The sequence below is a fragment of the Podarcis gaigeae genome (assembly GCF_964106915.1).
Source record: "Podarcis gaigeae genome assembly, chromosome: 7".
NCBI classification, from domain to species: Eukaryota; Metazoa; Chordata; class Lepidosauria; order Squamata; family Lacertidae; genus Podarcis; species Podarcis gaigeae.
Genome location: NC_139683.1, coordinates 20,446,372 through 20,461,746, shown reverse-complemented (window position 1 = coordinate 20,461,746; position 15,375 = coordinate 20,446,372). Strand labels below are relative to the sequence as shown.

General features: G+C 38.3%; 1 protein-coding gene and 1 long non-coding RNA gene across 2 annotated transcripts in view; one reads left to right on the top strand and one right to left on the bottom strand.

Moving 5' to 3' along the window:
• Positions 1 to 15,375, bottom strand: part of LOC310849342 — a 431,248-nt gene that overhangs the window by 261,799 nt on the left and 154,074 nt on the right. The gene's annotated exons all lie outside the window — the stretch shown is intronic.
• Positions 1 to 15,375, top strand: part of EMC2 (ER membrane protein complex subunit 2) — a 43,005-nt gene that overhangs the window by 6,472 nt on the left and 21,158 nt on the right. Inside the window, exons 2-5 of the mRNA XM_083749404.1 lie at positions 3,220 to 3,333; positions 5,939 to 6,003; positions 10,907 to 10,992; positions 13,066 to 13,123. Of these exons, the coding sequence (XP_083605530.1) occupies positions 3,220 to 3,333; positions 5,939 to 6,003; positions 10,907 to 10,992; positions 13,066 to 13,123 (323 nt within the window). The remainder of the gene's footprint in view (positions 1 to 3,219; positions 3,334 to 5,938; positions 6,004 to 10,906; positions 10,993 to 13,065; positions 13,124 to 15,375) is intronic.

Here is a 15,375-nt window from a genome sequence, read left to right as displayed (position 1 = left end):
TTTAATTTCCAGAGGTTGTCTTGAGTCAGGAACCATTTAGTTTTTACTCAGGCACATGAAATGTAACTCTGTGGTGGTTTTGGTTGTCTTTTAAAATAAAATTTTGCACAGTCCTATTTCACCCCTCCTATTTGTGGAAGGAATCATATGTGGGGTGGGAATGGGGTGGACTATAGAAAGAAATCTGTTTGATCTAAAACTTACAGCTTAACTTGTAAATTTTGAAGTGACAGGAAGACCAACAACTTCAGTCTTGTCTTTTTCTATTAAAATGTAATTAAAAATATAAGTTGTTATGCATTTAAGATGTCTATAATAGGCAGAATAAAAATACTGTACACCAAAACAAACCAAAGGAGTCCCTACTCACACAATGCCTTCTGTTGTCACCTATGGCTTTCTTCATCATGAAAAATTGATCATCTTTCCCTCGCTCCCTCCCTCTGTCTATTTAAGATAAAGGGCTGTGTCTGTGCTTGTGTTGCTGACCCCGTCTACCTTGCCAAGCACTACTTCTGCCCCCCCCCCCCGCAAGTGTTAGAAACTGAGATATGAAAACCAGGAGCTGAATGGCACCTTAAACCTAGGTTATGGGCGCAACAATGGAATATCTAGGCAAGCTTTTTTATAACAAGAATACAAAGCTGAAAATGAATGAACTGCAGCTAAAATATTATGTTAATTTTTCACATGGTATAGTCTTCCCCCTGCCCGCCCCCCAATATTTGTAAGAACATCTGTTCTCCGGTCTTCAGAGAGTAGCTGGAAGTGGGGAGGCAGAAAAAGGTCCTCATTTACTGCCACTCTGCAGTTTTAATCTGAAATCTGAAAATGGAGGGTTAGGAAGGAAGTGGCGGGTGGCATCAGAGCAAGACTGGGAAGCAGTTCCTGGGAAGCTGCCCTAGTCTATCTGTTCCTCCATGGTTTGTTGGACTATTATGTCTCTCTTCACTTGTCCTTGCCACTAAGGGAGGTCGGCTGGTGAGCTATTGTCACTCTGTAGTTCATAGCACCACCTCTCTCTGCTCAAGCAAATTATGCAGACAATTTATAAAGGGTGAAAAAAGGCATCATTGGGCAGGATATAACAGCTTGAATTCATGATGACTTTCAGGTCCACCTTGACTGATTGATTATATCACTTGAGTTTGAGGTGGATTTTTATGTCTGCTGCCAGTGCTTTTTTGCAGTCTAGCTTTCTGTGTTCTCGACAATTATTTATTCAGAAACTGCTTTTTTCTGTGTGATTTTGGATGCTTTGAAAGTGTGATTAATAAGGATTTAAAACTTCCCCATTGGTCTTCCTCATAATAGAAGATGATGTAATGTTCATGAAGTGTAATGACTACCCTATTTAAAGAAATAGTTAAAAGTGTACATAAATGTTGCCATATTAATTTTAGATATAATTTTAATTTTTCGCATACTCCCTCAGACCATGCTTTTATATTAGTTTAGGGAATAGTAGTGAAAATATCTATGTACATTGCTATTCCAATTTTATAATTCTTACTGAAATAGAAAGAAACCAATGGCCTTGGAATAATCTGTAGTTTATAGGAATAATGAAAACAATCCAAGAGTTCCCAGATGAGGCAATAGAAGAAAACGATCTGCTTCGTAGCTAACACAATGAAGCAATAATAGTATATACTCATTTTGAGATGAAACTTATTCCTACTTCTCTTCAAGACTCAAAGCATGTTCAGTTATATGTTTGCATTGGGAAATATTACCCAAAGCAATTACAAATCTTTCATAGAGGCAGCAGGCAAGTTGAAGGAGTAATAATCATAAAAGTGCATTATGACAAAAATAATAAAATGAAACAGAACTTGACAGGTTCAACTCCATTATGCATTAAGCCTGAAATTCAGCATTTTGTACTGCATTATGTTTCTGGTATCCATAAAGGCAGCAACACAATAATCACTGAGCATCCACATGCTGTGAATATGATCAGTTACCCCAGTGCTGAAAGATATTGAATAGCAAGAAGAGAAAATTTTGACTTTAGACATTGGCCCGTTTCATCCATCATGGTACTCCAAACTATGGTTTAACATGAACAAGCAGGCATGGTTGGTGAACACTGCTCAGATCTCGCCTGCCCCATTTCTCCCTATCCCAAGTCAGGAAGAAACAAATTAGTGTTGGCTTAGTGCTACATGTGAACCACCACTTGTGGTTTGTTTGTCTCCAAATAAACCATGAGAGGAATCCAACATTTCTTTTTGTTTGGGTTTGTTTTCTCCTGGCTTCAGAAAGGGAAGAGTGTGGCTTGTGTGATTTGAGCAACCTGCGCTAGTACACTTATTCATAGACACACCTTGGCTTACAACACAAGACACAGCTTGGCTTACAACACAAGAATGGGCCATCTTTACACGTCTTTAGCTGCCAGGCAAAAACATTTCTCATTACCCAGGCCTTCGGCCACTATGGCCTGTTAAATGTGTGGAGGGGCTGTATTGTGATAATTTTATTATTACGCTGAGTATTATGTTTTTAATATTAAGCTGCGTAAATTATGTTCTTGGATAAAGTGCAGTATATAAATTGAACAAATAACTGAAATAAATAAATGGCTTGCAAACTGAGATTTTCTGTACAACCAGCTCAAAATTACTGGGGGGCGGAGGCCATTACCTGGCTGTAGGCAGGTGCACATCAGTTCATTGAGAACCACACTTTCAGCTTTAGTAAGAACAATTTCTCATTAAATAACCTTCATGATCTCCCTAGAATTATAATTACATCAATTGCCTTGAATGATTGGAAAGGAAGCAGGTACCAGACTTGGTCCAGGCATGTTTTTGTTTCCATGCTACTCTTTCTGGCCAGGTGCCTAATATGATGACCACTTGCAGGCAGACAGTGTTTTGTCTCTGCATAGAGATAAGATTCTCAGCCTCTAAATGTGCTGTGTATTGCCTCTCACATTTTGCACTTTTGAATGCTACTGATCAGTATTAAAAGGTAATGGAAGATGTGCTTGGGAGTTCATGTTGTGCTGGTTTTTCACTGTATAAGGGATAAGACTCGTTAGCTAAGACCTAAAAGTCTCAATATTTATTTCATTTTCCACAAACATAATTTCAAAGCTAGAAACTTTAAGTTACTAAAACAATTATTATCAAACAGAAAATGTATATACCAATTCTTTTCAGAAATGTTGATTAGGAATTGTCATTCCACTGTTTCGTTTTTGTTTTTCAGAGATGCGAGATAAAATGAGGAAATGGAGGGAAGAGAACTATCGGAACAGTGAGCAGATAGTGGAAGTTGGAGAAGAATTAATTCATGAATATGCAGCTAAGCTTGGCGATGACAGTAGGTCAAAGCTGTTTCACGTCTCTTGCCGTCTTTATTCTGTGCAGCTGCTTTTATTATTACCTGATTGATTCTCCTATTACACCCTCAATATTATTTTTCTTTTACTTCACTTTTCTTGTGCATGCTGATGTATGGTACGCCCATAAAGCTCAACATCTGCCAGTTTTCCTGACTCTTGATCTGCTTTCCAACTTAAGGGTGTGGGCAGGGAGATGTATACCTAATCGGATGTATAGCCTGGCCCGCTAGTCATGCAAATACATTTGAGAGAACCCTTGGCCCAAGCATCCTTGGCCAAATTTCACTCATTGGTTGTCTTCACTCGTTTGAAGGATGGTTAAGTTTTGAAATGGAGACAGAAGGTTATTCCTGAAATTTAACCATAACTTCAGCTACGTGGAATCAATATAAGAGTTCCTTTTATTATAGCGTTGGGCATGAGAGTCTAGGGCGTGCCTGGATTTTCATTATATACAATAGCTCTACATCATTTGGGGGGATCGTAAGTGCACAATACTAATTCTCCCCAGACAGAAACTTGGCACAGAGCATTTTATACCAGAAGGGAATTGTTTAAAAAGAAAGTCACAATAATGCAATACCTCTTTTTATATAAGCACAGGATAAAGCATCGGAGTGTTTTATGGCAAGAAAACTGTATAAAGTTGACCAAGGCTCTTATGTAGGCAGGAAGGGAATAAGTATCAGTGATTTGTTTTTAATGAGCTCATTCTACTTTCTCTTTCTTTCCTTTCTATAACTTAGTTAACCTAATTCAGACAGTATGAGCAGTTCATTTTTGGCAAAGGTCTCAAAGATCAGAACGGGTGTACCCTTCTTTATTTAATTTTAGGAAGTTTTGGTCTCAGTAACACTGACATTATACAAAGAGAGAGAGGGGAGCAATATTTCTGAAATGGGTTCATTTCTTAGAACACTCAACCAGAGGTCTTTCAGTTTGGGATGTTATCATAAGATGTTACTAATATATCTCATAATGATGAGCATTAGAATATTTTTTTCAGAGAACAACTTAGTGGGGAAATTCTGTCCATTCAGATGTTTTTGGACTACAGTGCCCATTAGCTCTAGCAAGCATGACCAGTGGCCAAGGATGGTGAGAGTTGTAGTTCAGCAACATCTTGAGGGCCAAAGGTTCCCCAAACCTGGCTTCAGTATACACCTGAAAGTTGCAAATAATAGCATAGCACAGTCACTTTCTTACTTGGTTTTGAGATTTAAAATTTGAAGTGCCCAGGAAAACAGGCCTGCATATGTTGTCTCCCGAGTTTAATGTAAACTCAGTGGGTGATAGAAAGGGCAGTGATCTCAACAGGGAAGTTGAGTGTGCTGTTTTTCATCGCCTTTCACTTAGTAAATTTATAAATAAAACATATTTACTTCACTCGTTTTGTGTTTTCGGAGAATCACTGACAACAGTAGATTCCCTAATTAATAGTGTTCATATGATGTATATGAATGAATCCTCCATATGTTTCCTGGTGTCATATCCATTTTTGTTTCCAGAGGCTATGTAGTTTCTATTCTAAGAAGGCAATCTGATTTTAATCAAGAAGGCATAGAACATAATATCCACACATTCACTGAAGTGGTAAAAGCCAAAATCAGAGCGATTGTTGTGTTGTCTGGGGAAAGTAGATTTTCATTGAGGGGCAATCTGTACCCTCCCAAACCTTTAGTTTTTACACAGAACAATTCTAAGTATGTGTGTATCACAGAAATTTGTACACTTGTCTATTTCATGTGCATGCCTTTCCTCTTGAATGCCAAATGCTCTCAGTATAGTAGGGTAGTTTTATTTATTATTGTTCATTGTCACTTACAAGAGAGCATTATATGACAGTATAATGTACAGCTTCAGTCAACATGATACACTTTATTCATACAACCATTCACTCAGTCTCACTCACCACCCTCATCAGGCATAAATGCAAAACTCAGTTTAAACATATGTACCTACCATAGTGCTGTATCTCCTTTACATTTCCCCCCGCTTTTTGCCACCACTGTCAAAATTGGAGATATCTCTGTGAGCTACAAAAAATTGCTTGGGGTCCTGATCCAGCTCTCAGGCCAGGGTTTAGCCATTATTATTATTATTATTATTATTTATTATTTATACCCCGCCCATCTGGCTGGGTTTCCCCAGCCACTCTGGGCGGCTTCCAACAAAACGCTAAAATACAATATTTATGCCATCCTGACATAAAGGAAAAAATGGAGAACAGAACACCAGAATTGGTGAAAGTGTCCGCTAAAAACTGTTGTTCTGCTAAACCCCCAAGTGCTTTTTGAAATTGGGGGAGCTGTGAATCATTTCCATAGTTGGTTTGTTATCATAAATAGCTATTCTGGTGTAGTAAAATTGCATTGTAATATGGAACACACTACAAAAATGCTTGCGCAGCATAAGTGAACACTATAGCTTTTAAAAGTGTTGAGTAGCACATACTAATTTTGAGCACTAATTATGACAGGTCCATGTTTCTATAAAAAACAAAAGAATGTAATTGGTTTTAGGTGTTTTGAAAAACATACTACCTCATTTCATATGACAGATGTATTTTTGTGTGTTTTCTAGTCTGGATAATATATGAGCAAGTGATGATTGCTGCATTGGACTGCAGTCGGGATGACTTGGCACTGGTAAGTAGTCCAGCTGACCTCTGCTGCAAATGTAATGGCTTGGAACACTGCTTACCGCAAAGGATTCTCCCATTCTCTCCTCCTTCCTGCGGCTCCCTATGTCCCCTGAAAAGCTGCCCCTGAAGCTTGAGATACCCTTTGGAATGGCATGGTGTGTAGCATAGAGGGCTGCAGCAAGAGAGGGAATTGGTGAAATCTGGAGAGGCTGTCTTGAGTGAGAGGAAGCTCCTTTTTAATTTACACAATGTGAAACTTTTCCGTGTAATTTTGTGGAGGTGCAAATAGGTGGTTCTAGATGGTCAGTTTATAGCACAATGTGCTTTTGGGGAGCTAGACAATCTCTCCCCACCCCCCAGTGGTTTTGTATTGCATTTGTCCAGCACTCTACTGCAAAGTTCTGTTGCAATTCTTTTGTTGTCTTTTGAAGTTCTAAAAAGTTTTGTGTTCTTCAAAGATTAAGAGCTCCTCTCACTGTTCCTCATAGGCATGGAGGTGTCTTTAAGAATAGAATGATAGGCTGGTATTCAATGAAATCCTACTTAGAATAGACACGTTGAAATTACTGAACTTAAATTAGTCAGGTCCATTTACTTCATAGGTTTCTTCCCCCCCCCCCACTAAGTTATGGCCTGGCATTTCTGTATTAAGCTGCTTTTAAAAGTTTGCTAATTTTAATTCTGTGCACTCGTCCTCTTCAGTGCTGGAGTGCATATTTTTCCTATTTATTTTAAAGAAACAACTAACAACTGTCATGTTCCTTCATGACAAATCTAGCTTCCGTTTTATACTGATAAACTATTGCAGTTTAGGTCCTTCAGTGAGGCTAGCATGAACACAAGCATTGTGGGAAAACTAATAATGAGATTTTTTTTTGATTGTGTAGACCTGGAGGCTTGTAGAACCTTAAATGAAATAATGCCTACACCAATATTTTGCTTATAATTATCACAGGTCTTTCAAAAGTACTAAAAATATTTACAGCTACAGTACTTGGATACAAGCTGGGTGCCAAAATAATAGGTTAGCTGCTATATTGTAAAGAAAATGTTGATACAGAATCTCAGTGTATGTCAACTTTTCAAATGATTGAAAGGTACCTCTCTCAATCTACTGATTTTTTTTTGTGCCATCTACAGTAAATGTTTTGCATGTGGGTTTCATTGCATAGCTGCTACGGAAATGTTTGTATTGTGGAAATCCTTTTCATTTTGGTAAAAAAGGAGGAGACCTACAAACTAGGGAATTTGATACTTTTTCTGTAACCAGCAACTTCTGGTGAAAGATCCATGTAAATGTTCGAATTACGTATATAGAATTTTCTTGCTGAAAGTTTGTTCCTTAGTTTGGCAGTGGATGTGAGCTCAAGGAAAAGTATAAAGGGAATGTGAGAAAAAGATCATTTATGAATTTTTAAGCTAATTGTAATTTCAAGAATAAGAGAGTTGTTTTTCTTTATCAATACCTTATGAACACAGTTTTGGAACAATTTTATTATATTAGAATATCTCATTCTGATATCTCAAATATGACTGGGTTTGTAGAAAGTGAGATGCAGTTAACATCACTGTTCGTTCAGATCTTGCCAGTATCACCCAATAAAAAGAAAGCCATGATAAAATCATGGAGTTGGAAGGGGCTTGTAAGCCATCTGTTTCACTCCTCCCTTGATGAGAGAAATCCAGAGCTAGAGCAACCTAGCTATCCAACCTTTGCTTGAAGACTTATGGTGGGATAGAGCCCATTCCCTAGGTATGGTTCTACTGCCATAAAACTCTTACTGTTAAGAGTTTCCTAATTTTCAACCAAAATCTGTCCTACCAGCTGTATATAAAGCAAGATGTAGAGAATGATAAGCATGTTTTACAACATAAAGGGTTTTTTAAAAGGGAGACCCTTTTGTATTGCATCACTTCACCCATGCACTCATATCCTTTCTGTCTTCAGTTGAAACCACTTTTGAAATATTTCAAATAAACTAGGACAGTGTTTTTGTGTATATGTAAACTGAGTTCAAGATGGCCTGAGGTGATAGTAAAAGAAGTAGGTTTAATTTTCTTTGAAACTCACAGTTTAATAAAGTAAAATAGCTTTCTAAATCAAAAGTAGTTGGTCTTCTTGTAATTAGAACCTAGAAATGAACCAGATCAAACAGTCTCTGATTGCTTCAGGGGCAGTGGGTCTGTCCATGATGGAAGGCTGTTTGATCAAGTTGGGACTCTGGCGATTTTCACATACTCACCATAATCCTTGCAAGTCCCATTCTCTCTCACACACTCCTCAAGGGCACAGTGGTTGGGGGAGCCTCACTCTCCATGTTCTGCTGCTGGAGTCCTCTGCTGGATCAAGGAGCCATCCATCAATAGTGGGTCAGCGTGGGATACAACTCAGTTGACTTCAAGCCACAAAGGGCACTTTGGCTTCCAAGTAATGCCACCAGGTTTAATAGCACCCAAACTATGAATCTGATCTTTTAGGGATAGTGTAACCCCAGAATGAGCATCACTCCCCACCCCCACTGCAGTTTCAGCTTATTGTCCCCCAACTGGTCCATTGATGATTACAGGCAGTAATTTAGCACATCTGCAGCTTCATCTGGATATGATATTTTGGGTACCAACTTCTGGAACTGATTGTCAAGATAGGGACAGAAGCCTGCAGTGCAATTCCTCCAGTTCTGATCCCAGTTGGTTTGTCCAGAGGGGATACCATGTTTACTGGTATCAAAGGCTTCTGAGAAGGCCAGGGGAATCAACATGGTTGCATGTTGTGCACTCTCACCTGGAAAAACGGTTGCCAATGGTAGTGTTGTACCAAACCCTAACGTGAAATCATATCTAAATAACTTGCTTCATCCAAGAGGCCTTAGAGTTGTATGACCACCATCCACTGGAGCACCTTATCACAAAAAGGCATATTGGTAACTAGTTGGTATTTGGCACAGTTGTCTTGGTCTAGTGGGCCCTTCTCCAAGAATGATTGCTCAAATTCTTCTTTAACATGCAGCTCACAGCGAATTGCAAACCCCAGGACCCAATCAGCCAGCCAACCCAAACCTGGTTGCTCTTATAAATCAAGATGCGTGAGGATGCAGCCTAGAAAGTTTTGCTGTAAGGGTGCCAGCATAAAGTAGTTACCTTCAAAATCATCCTTAGTTCCCCGTGGCTTCGCAGGATCAACAAGAATGTTTGAAGGCAGAAAGTTGCATTAACCTTCTATGTTGCGCTGATGATTATCATGTTTTAATATGGTGGTAGTAATGAAGTTAATCTGGAATTTTTTAGAACACATAATAAAAATAGATATGAAGAACATTTCCCTTCGTTTTACTGAAGGGTTTCCTAAAGGAACCAACAAACAAATTCACACCTGTTGTTTTTTTTTAAAAAACACGCTAATAATTGCTGCAGTAGTTTTAAGTTTGAACTTCTGGCCCCAAAGTGTCCTATAAGAAACACAGCATGATGCAAGCACTGTGACTGTTTGGTCTCCACACCGAGAACAGTTTAAAGGCTTAATGAAAACTTATGATTTTTATTGTTCCACATACTTAGTTGAAAGGACATTCAAAATAGCCATAATTCTGACTAATCTTTTGCCACAGCTGCAGGCACCTGATACCAGAATGGGGTTTGCACTCTTAACTTCCTGACTAGGAAACTCAACAAATGTGAGGCTTCTGTTATGAAAAAATAGGTGCCATTGGTTCCAGATGAAGTGTTTTGCAATTTCTATTTGCTATTCATCGTAGTTTTTAGGACTGTTTCTACCACATAATGGCTGTTCATAGCTTGTTGCAGTATCTCTCCCTCCATGCATGACCGTAGTTCACAAATAAAGATCCTTCGTTTGATAGACAGTGGGAAAAGAGCACACCATGAGGTCAAATTCATGGCTGCTTGGGACAGCCACCTGCAATAATTGTGTGTGAAAAGATAGTGTCTCCATTTTCTTTGCCTTAGGTGAAAGTAGGACCTTGTTTGCTGTTGCCTTTAATATTTATTATTCATTTCCTTTCTGGCTGCCCTCCCCCTTAGGAGAAAATAGAATAGAAGGGGGGAAAGTAGGAAAGTCTGTCCTGAGTTTGTGCTACCTTAGTTAAATACAATTTGTGCAGGGTCTGAAACCATGCTTCTTAGAATACTCGAATGTGCCCATTTTAGAGCATTGACACAAAATGTATACCAAAGGGGACAATAAGCTAGAGGGGAATATCCAACATGACACCTTCTAGATGTTGTTGGACTTCGCTTCCCTTCATCACTGACCATTTGCTGTGTTGGCTGGGGCTGATGGGAGTTGGGAGTTCCAACATTAAACAGAGTATCACAATTGCTACCCCTAGAGTTGATTTGCAAGGAACACTTCCTTCTTTGTTATTACTAAAACTTTGATACACATTCTTGTTAACCTTTATTGGCTATTGCCTTCTTTCACCTTCCTTTGGTACATCATGATTGCTTCATCACTGTTCAAAACAGTAATAAACTGTTCAAAAGTCACTTTCTAGGTTGTAGATTTAGTCAATTAAGGGCTTAATTTCTCTGAATTGCATAACTCTCCACAGGAGTGCAAATTGCATTATGTGGTTGAAGCTCAAAAGAATTACCTTGTTTATAAATTGTAGGGTTGTTTGGGAGTGGGGTGTCTTTTTTTAAAAAACTGACTACAGGATATTTTTGTAGCATGAAACCTGGGTTCTGTCTATGTGTCCTGGTATCTCTCAAAACATTGCTGAAGAAGTGTTGATATGGTACTTTAGTGTTGTGTTAAGCGAGACTGCTGCCAAATGAGCTTCTCAGTTACTGTTCTCAAATAAACATCACTCAGATTTTGGTTTCCAACTTGAAAGAAAACTGTGTTTCTTACCTCCCCCCTTTTCTTTGTGTTATTCTTAAAAATACAGTTTTGTCTTCAAGAGCTAAGACGGCAATTCCCTGGGAGCCATAGAGTTAAGCGGTTAACAGGCATGAGATTTGAAGCCATGGAGAGGTAACTAAATTTTAAAAAATCTTTTCCAGACACTGCATTAAAAAAATCATCTGCCACAATCAACATTTCTGTGAAGGGAGTAAATTCTGTGCACATGGAGATAGGATTGTCACTTGTATACAAATAAACTTTAGCATGGAAATATTTTAGAGAATTTGATATAGTTGTTACATAAGATACTTTTAAAAATTGCTGTACATATTTTCTAAAATGTATTAACTACCTTAGACTACAATAACACAGTCACTTTCTTTCAGTTGTGTTCCTTCTTCATAAGATAATTTGATCTACTCCAGTGTAGATTTGGAATATTGGGGATTCTTTCTAAATAAGTCTCTCTACTTTAGATTTTAGAGAAAAGGTTGAAAGCAGACATTTCTGATAGTGAAATAAATGGGACACTAAAGGGACTCTTAGCTCCACATAGATATAATCATAAACAGGTCCTCAGAATTTTAAATCTGCTGCCCAGATTTGTGCCACAAAATTCATTAAAATGTTTCTGGCGATGACAGTGGTATGTGTGAGAAACACAAGCTTGATAAAGGTGGGGTGTGTGAGAGACGTTGAGACCTCTTAAAGTCATTTTTTAATTGTTGTTGGCATCTGTCTGGCCTGAGAAACCATAGAGGGCAACTCTGGGAGCGAAGTCAAGTTGCTGGAAAATCACAGCGCCTGCTGTGGCTGCAGATAGCAGTAACTTGTAACTGCTGCCTCTCACATTGTTTTTGCTACGTTAGCAGCACCACAGTGACCTCTCTGGGGGGTGCAAGCCTGGGCAGTGTGTATGGAGGTCCTGGGCTCCCGGGCAACAAGTCTCTCTTCTTGGCGTCGTTTATGTGTTCCAAAGGAAAGCAAGCAATACATTTGGCTCCAACTTGGCTGCAGGAGTTGATGGAAGCAGGCCATACAAGATGCCACCCAACCGTCTTAGGGACTCCACTCCCGATTTGTGTAGGGTTTACTCTTTAGGCTTTTCTTCTCCCAAAGATGTCCCACAAGGCAGCAGGTAGCATTCCCATCAGGAAATGTAAATTTTATGTACTGGAGGTAAAATAGAATGTAAGCATTTGACATGGCTGCCTGCTTTTCTGCAAGCTGGAGTTCCCCTTGCCCCAGTGTTGTCTTTAATACTGGGTCTGGAATATGGCAAGGGAAAGCATTTGAAAATGTGACATATGTTTCAAGGCTGTTCTTTGAAGAGATTATTGGTGCAAGCGAGATTATTCTGGTGATGAAGAAGAGAAGCCATGCTTCAGGGACAGAGTGGGCCAGAATCAACTTATTTGTTCTGCTAGCAGAAACCAGAGCAAGGACTCCCATGAGTGTAACAGGGCTTTCTTAGCTCTCCTCCCCAGTCTTCTTATCACTATATTGAATTCCACCCAAAGTTTCAGTTTAAATTATTGCCATCTTTGTGAGAAGGGCTTTCTAAATTTTGCAGAGTGACTGCTAATCAGAGTATATAGTACTGACTGAGTGGATCCTTTGGGTGATCCAGAATCTTGAAGCTCTTGTCTTTGTTGTCTTGGCCAGAAAGTAAAGCTGATGATAAAAGTATATTTTTATTTATTTTTAAGATTCATAGCCCATTACTTTGAAATCAAATGATCAAGACAGCTTAGAACAGTTTTTCAGTAATGGAAAACAATAAACAAACCCACCCATGGGGTTACATCATCATTATCATTTTAGTTGTATCCTGCCTTCCCATAGTTAAAAACCATGCTGAACGCAGCTTACAGCATGAAAGGATTTACATAATTATAAACATAACAAAAGTAATCACAAACAATACAGAAAACACATTGAAAAGTACAACCAAATTTGAACACAATGAAGTAAGGTGTTGAACAGAGTTTACCATCCAGGTTGAATAAGGTGCAATGATTCGCACATGCAGAAGGGTGAGTTTTGAATCTTGAATATATTTCCATTCGGTTTAATGGAACCTGGTGTGCACCAGTTGTGTCCCTGTGCGTCTTTTGCTGGGTTGGGGTGCAAGGCTCTATATGGAGTTGCTAGAGCTCTGATGAATTAAGCTGCAAATATTTTGTTTGTGCCTTATAACAGGTATGATGATGCAGTCCAGCTATATGACAGGATTTTACAAGAAGATTCAACTAATACTGTAAGTTGAACAGATAAATGACATTTGAGTTGCATACTTCCTGCCAGTACTGTTGAACTTCCTGGGTTAAAATTTTTGAAGTGGGAAATATCTTAATTTAATATATTTCTTTGATAGTGTACTGAGTTTATATCAATGTTTCTCGCCTATACCAATATATGTAGCACATTTCAGAAGGCAAATTAAAGAACAACAACAGTTCAGTGTATTATTTTTCAACTCTTTTGAAGTTTCCAGTTTGCAATTTTGAATTGTTATTTTTTGTGTGAGAGGGAAGTGAAGTAGATCTGCACAGTTTGCTGAAACAAGTAGAAAAAGTGTTGTCGTGCTTCCCAGTCAGGGATTAAAACAGTTTCAATTTCCATGGCAAATAACTGAAAATCTGGCCTGGATCTAGAGATGCCCTTCCAATCTCAGAAGGGCCTTTCATCCAGCAGTATTCAACAGAGTTGAGTGAAATGGGGGAGAGATAATTCTCACTGCCCTTCCCACCTCCCCACCATAGTCTGGACTAAATGACTGGAGAACACTTAAAAACAGCGTGAGAGGTAGTACATGGGTGTATAGTGAGGAAGGTGAATCGATGAACATTGTCTCCTTTCTGTTTGTTCATGGAAGGACACCTTTGGCTCCAACCCTTTGTTCTCAGGAATCTATCTGACTAATTTTCTTGTTCAGTTTAATTTAAATGGGCCCAGCCTTCAGTTTAATATAGATAGTCATAGCCTTCCATTTTATAAGTGGATTAGAGAAGACAAGGTATGTATTTATTTTTAGTTTTTAGGGCTAGTCCTGCTAATGAAGATGATAGAATGTGTACTCATGCTCATTTTACCTGTCCATGTTAACTGTAAAATGTTTCCTGGAAAATTTTAGCACTGAAAGTCGGTAACTTTGATTGGAGGCTTAATTTCCATGTTCTTGGATTGGCTGTAAATGAAGAGACAACTTTATAGGGCCAGTTATTGTTTGAAAGGTTGGAATCATGCTTTCCTATTACTAGATTGGAGGTTTAAATGTGAGTTTTATTTAATCATATTTTTTCCCCTTTCTGAGTTGAGACAGGGAAGCAGCTGTAAATTAAAGGCAGTGGGTTGATTGGAACTTTACTCATGGAGCATTGGTCTTGAAATCTTTATTGGTTTGGGAGGGAAAAATGGATCTAAATAATTTTGTTAGCTGAAAATAAATGGTCCAAATTGCAGACAGTTTTGTAGCCTTTTTAAAACAAGTCCAGCTGAACATGGTGAACCAAAAGTAGTAATTTTGATGAAAAGCAAAACTCCATTCAGTGCATTCTTAATATGAGTAGTTGTCATATTGGGGCCAGTTGAAAATATTGTTTAATTTGAATTCATGCATTATGCCAGTTGCTTTGTATAGAGAACATGATTTTTTAATAGTCCAGGAAGATAGGTAATATGGAAATGCATTCACATGCTGGCTACAAGGTTGTAGAAAATTATTTTTTTCATACTATGTGTTGTGACAGATATCTAATGGACAATGAAGTCTCTAATAAGCAATAAGATACAATGCCTTCTGGAAGCATGACACTGTTCATTTCACGCCCATCTTTGTACTTTTATATTATTTCTGCTGACTATGAATCCTCTCTTACTGTTTCCAAAAGCATCCTAAATTTGCCAGACAGTAATTCTGAAAAGAGTACTATTACATATTGAAATATTAGAACATCTGATTACTTGCATTTCTTACCCTTCTTAAAATTTGTACAATATTGAGGAAATTCCTGTTATTTAGGTACTGGCTAGTTTGATTTTTGTATTCTAAAGAATGAAGGTTAAGTAGAAAGTTTTGATAAATTGTCAGGTATTGGAGTTGTTTATATGTCATCTACCTGTTAATTATTTCCATGTGCACATATGGCTGCTGTAGGAAAATAAATGCTTCATGGTTTTAAACTGAAACTATTGCTGAGTTTGTCTTGGCACTAACTTGAGCTTAAAGCAGTCTCTTCTGGTGTGCTGACACATGGAGTTGCTTAGATATATTAAACATTTTCTCTTGTTTGGCAAGTGAAACATAGACTTTTGTTCACATAAGTCATGTAAAAATCATGCATTGCAGGAGCTGACAGTTTGAAACAGGAAAGATAGGGGCTGCACAAGGATTAAAAACAACTTTAATATCCAACAGCTTTTTCCATTAGGGTACAGAGAGTTGTAAACTAGGTTATGTAATAGAAAAGTGCATCCTAGCGCCAGTCATTATTGCATTCTACAGCTATG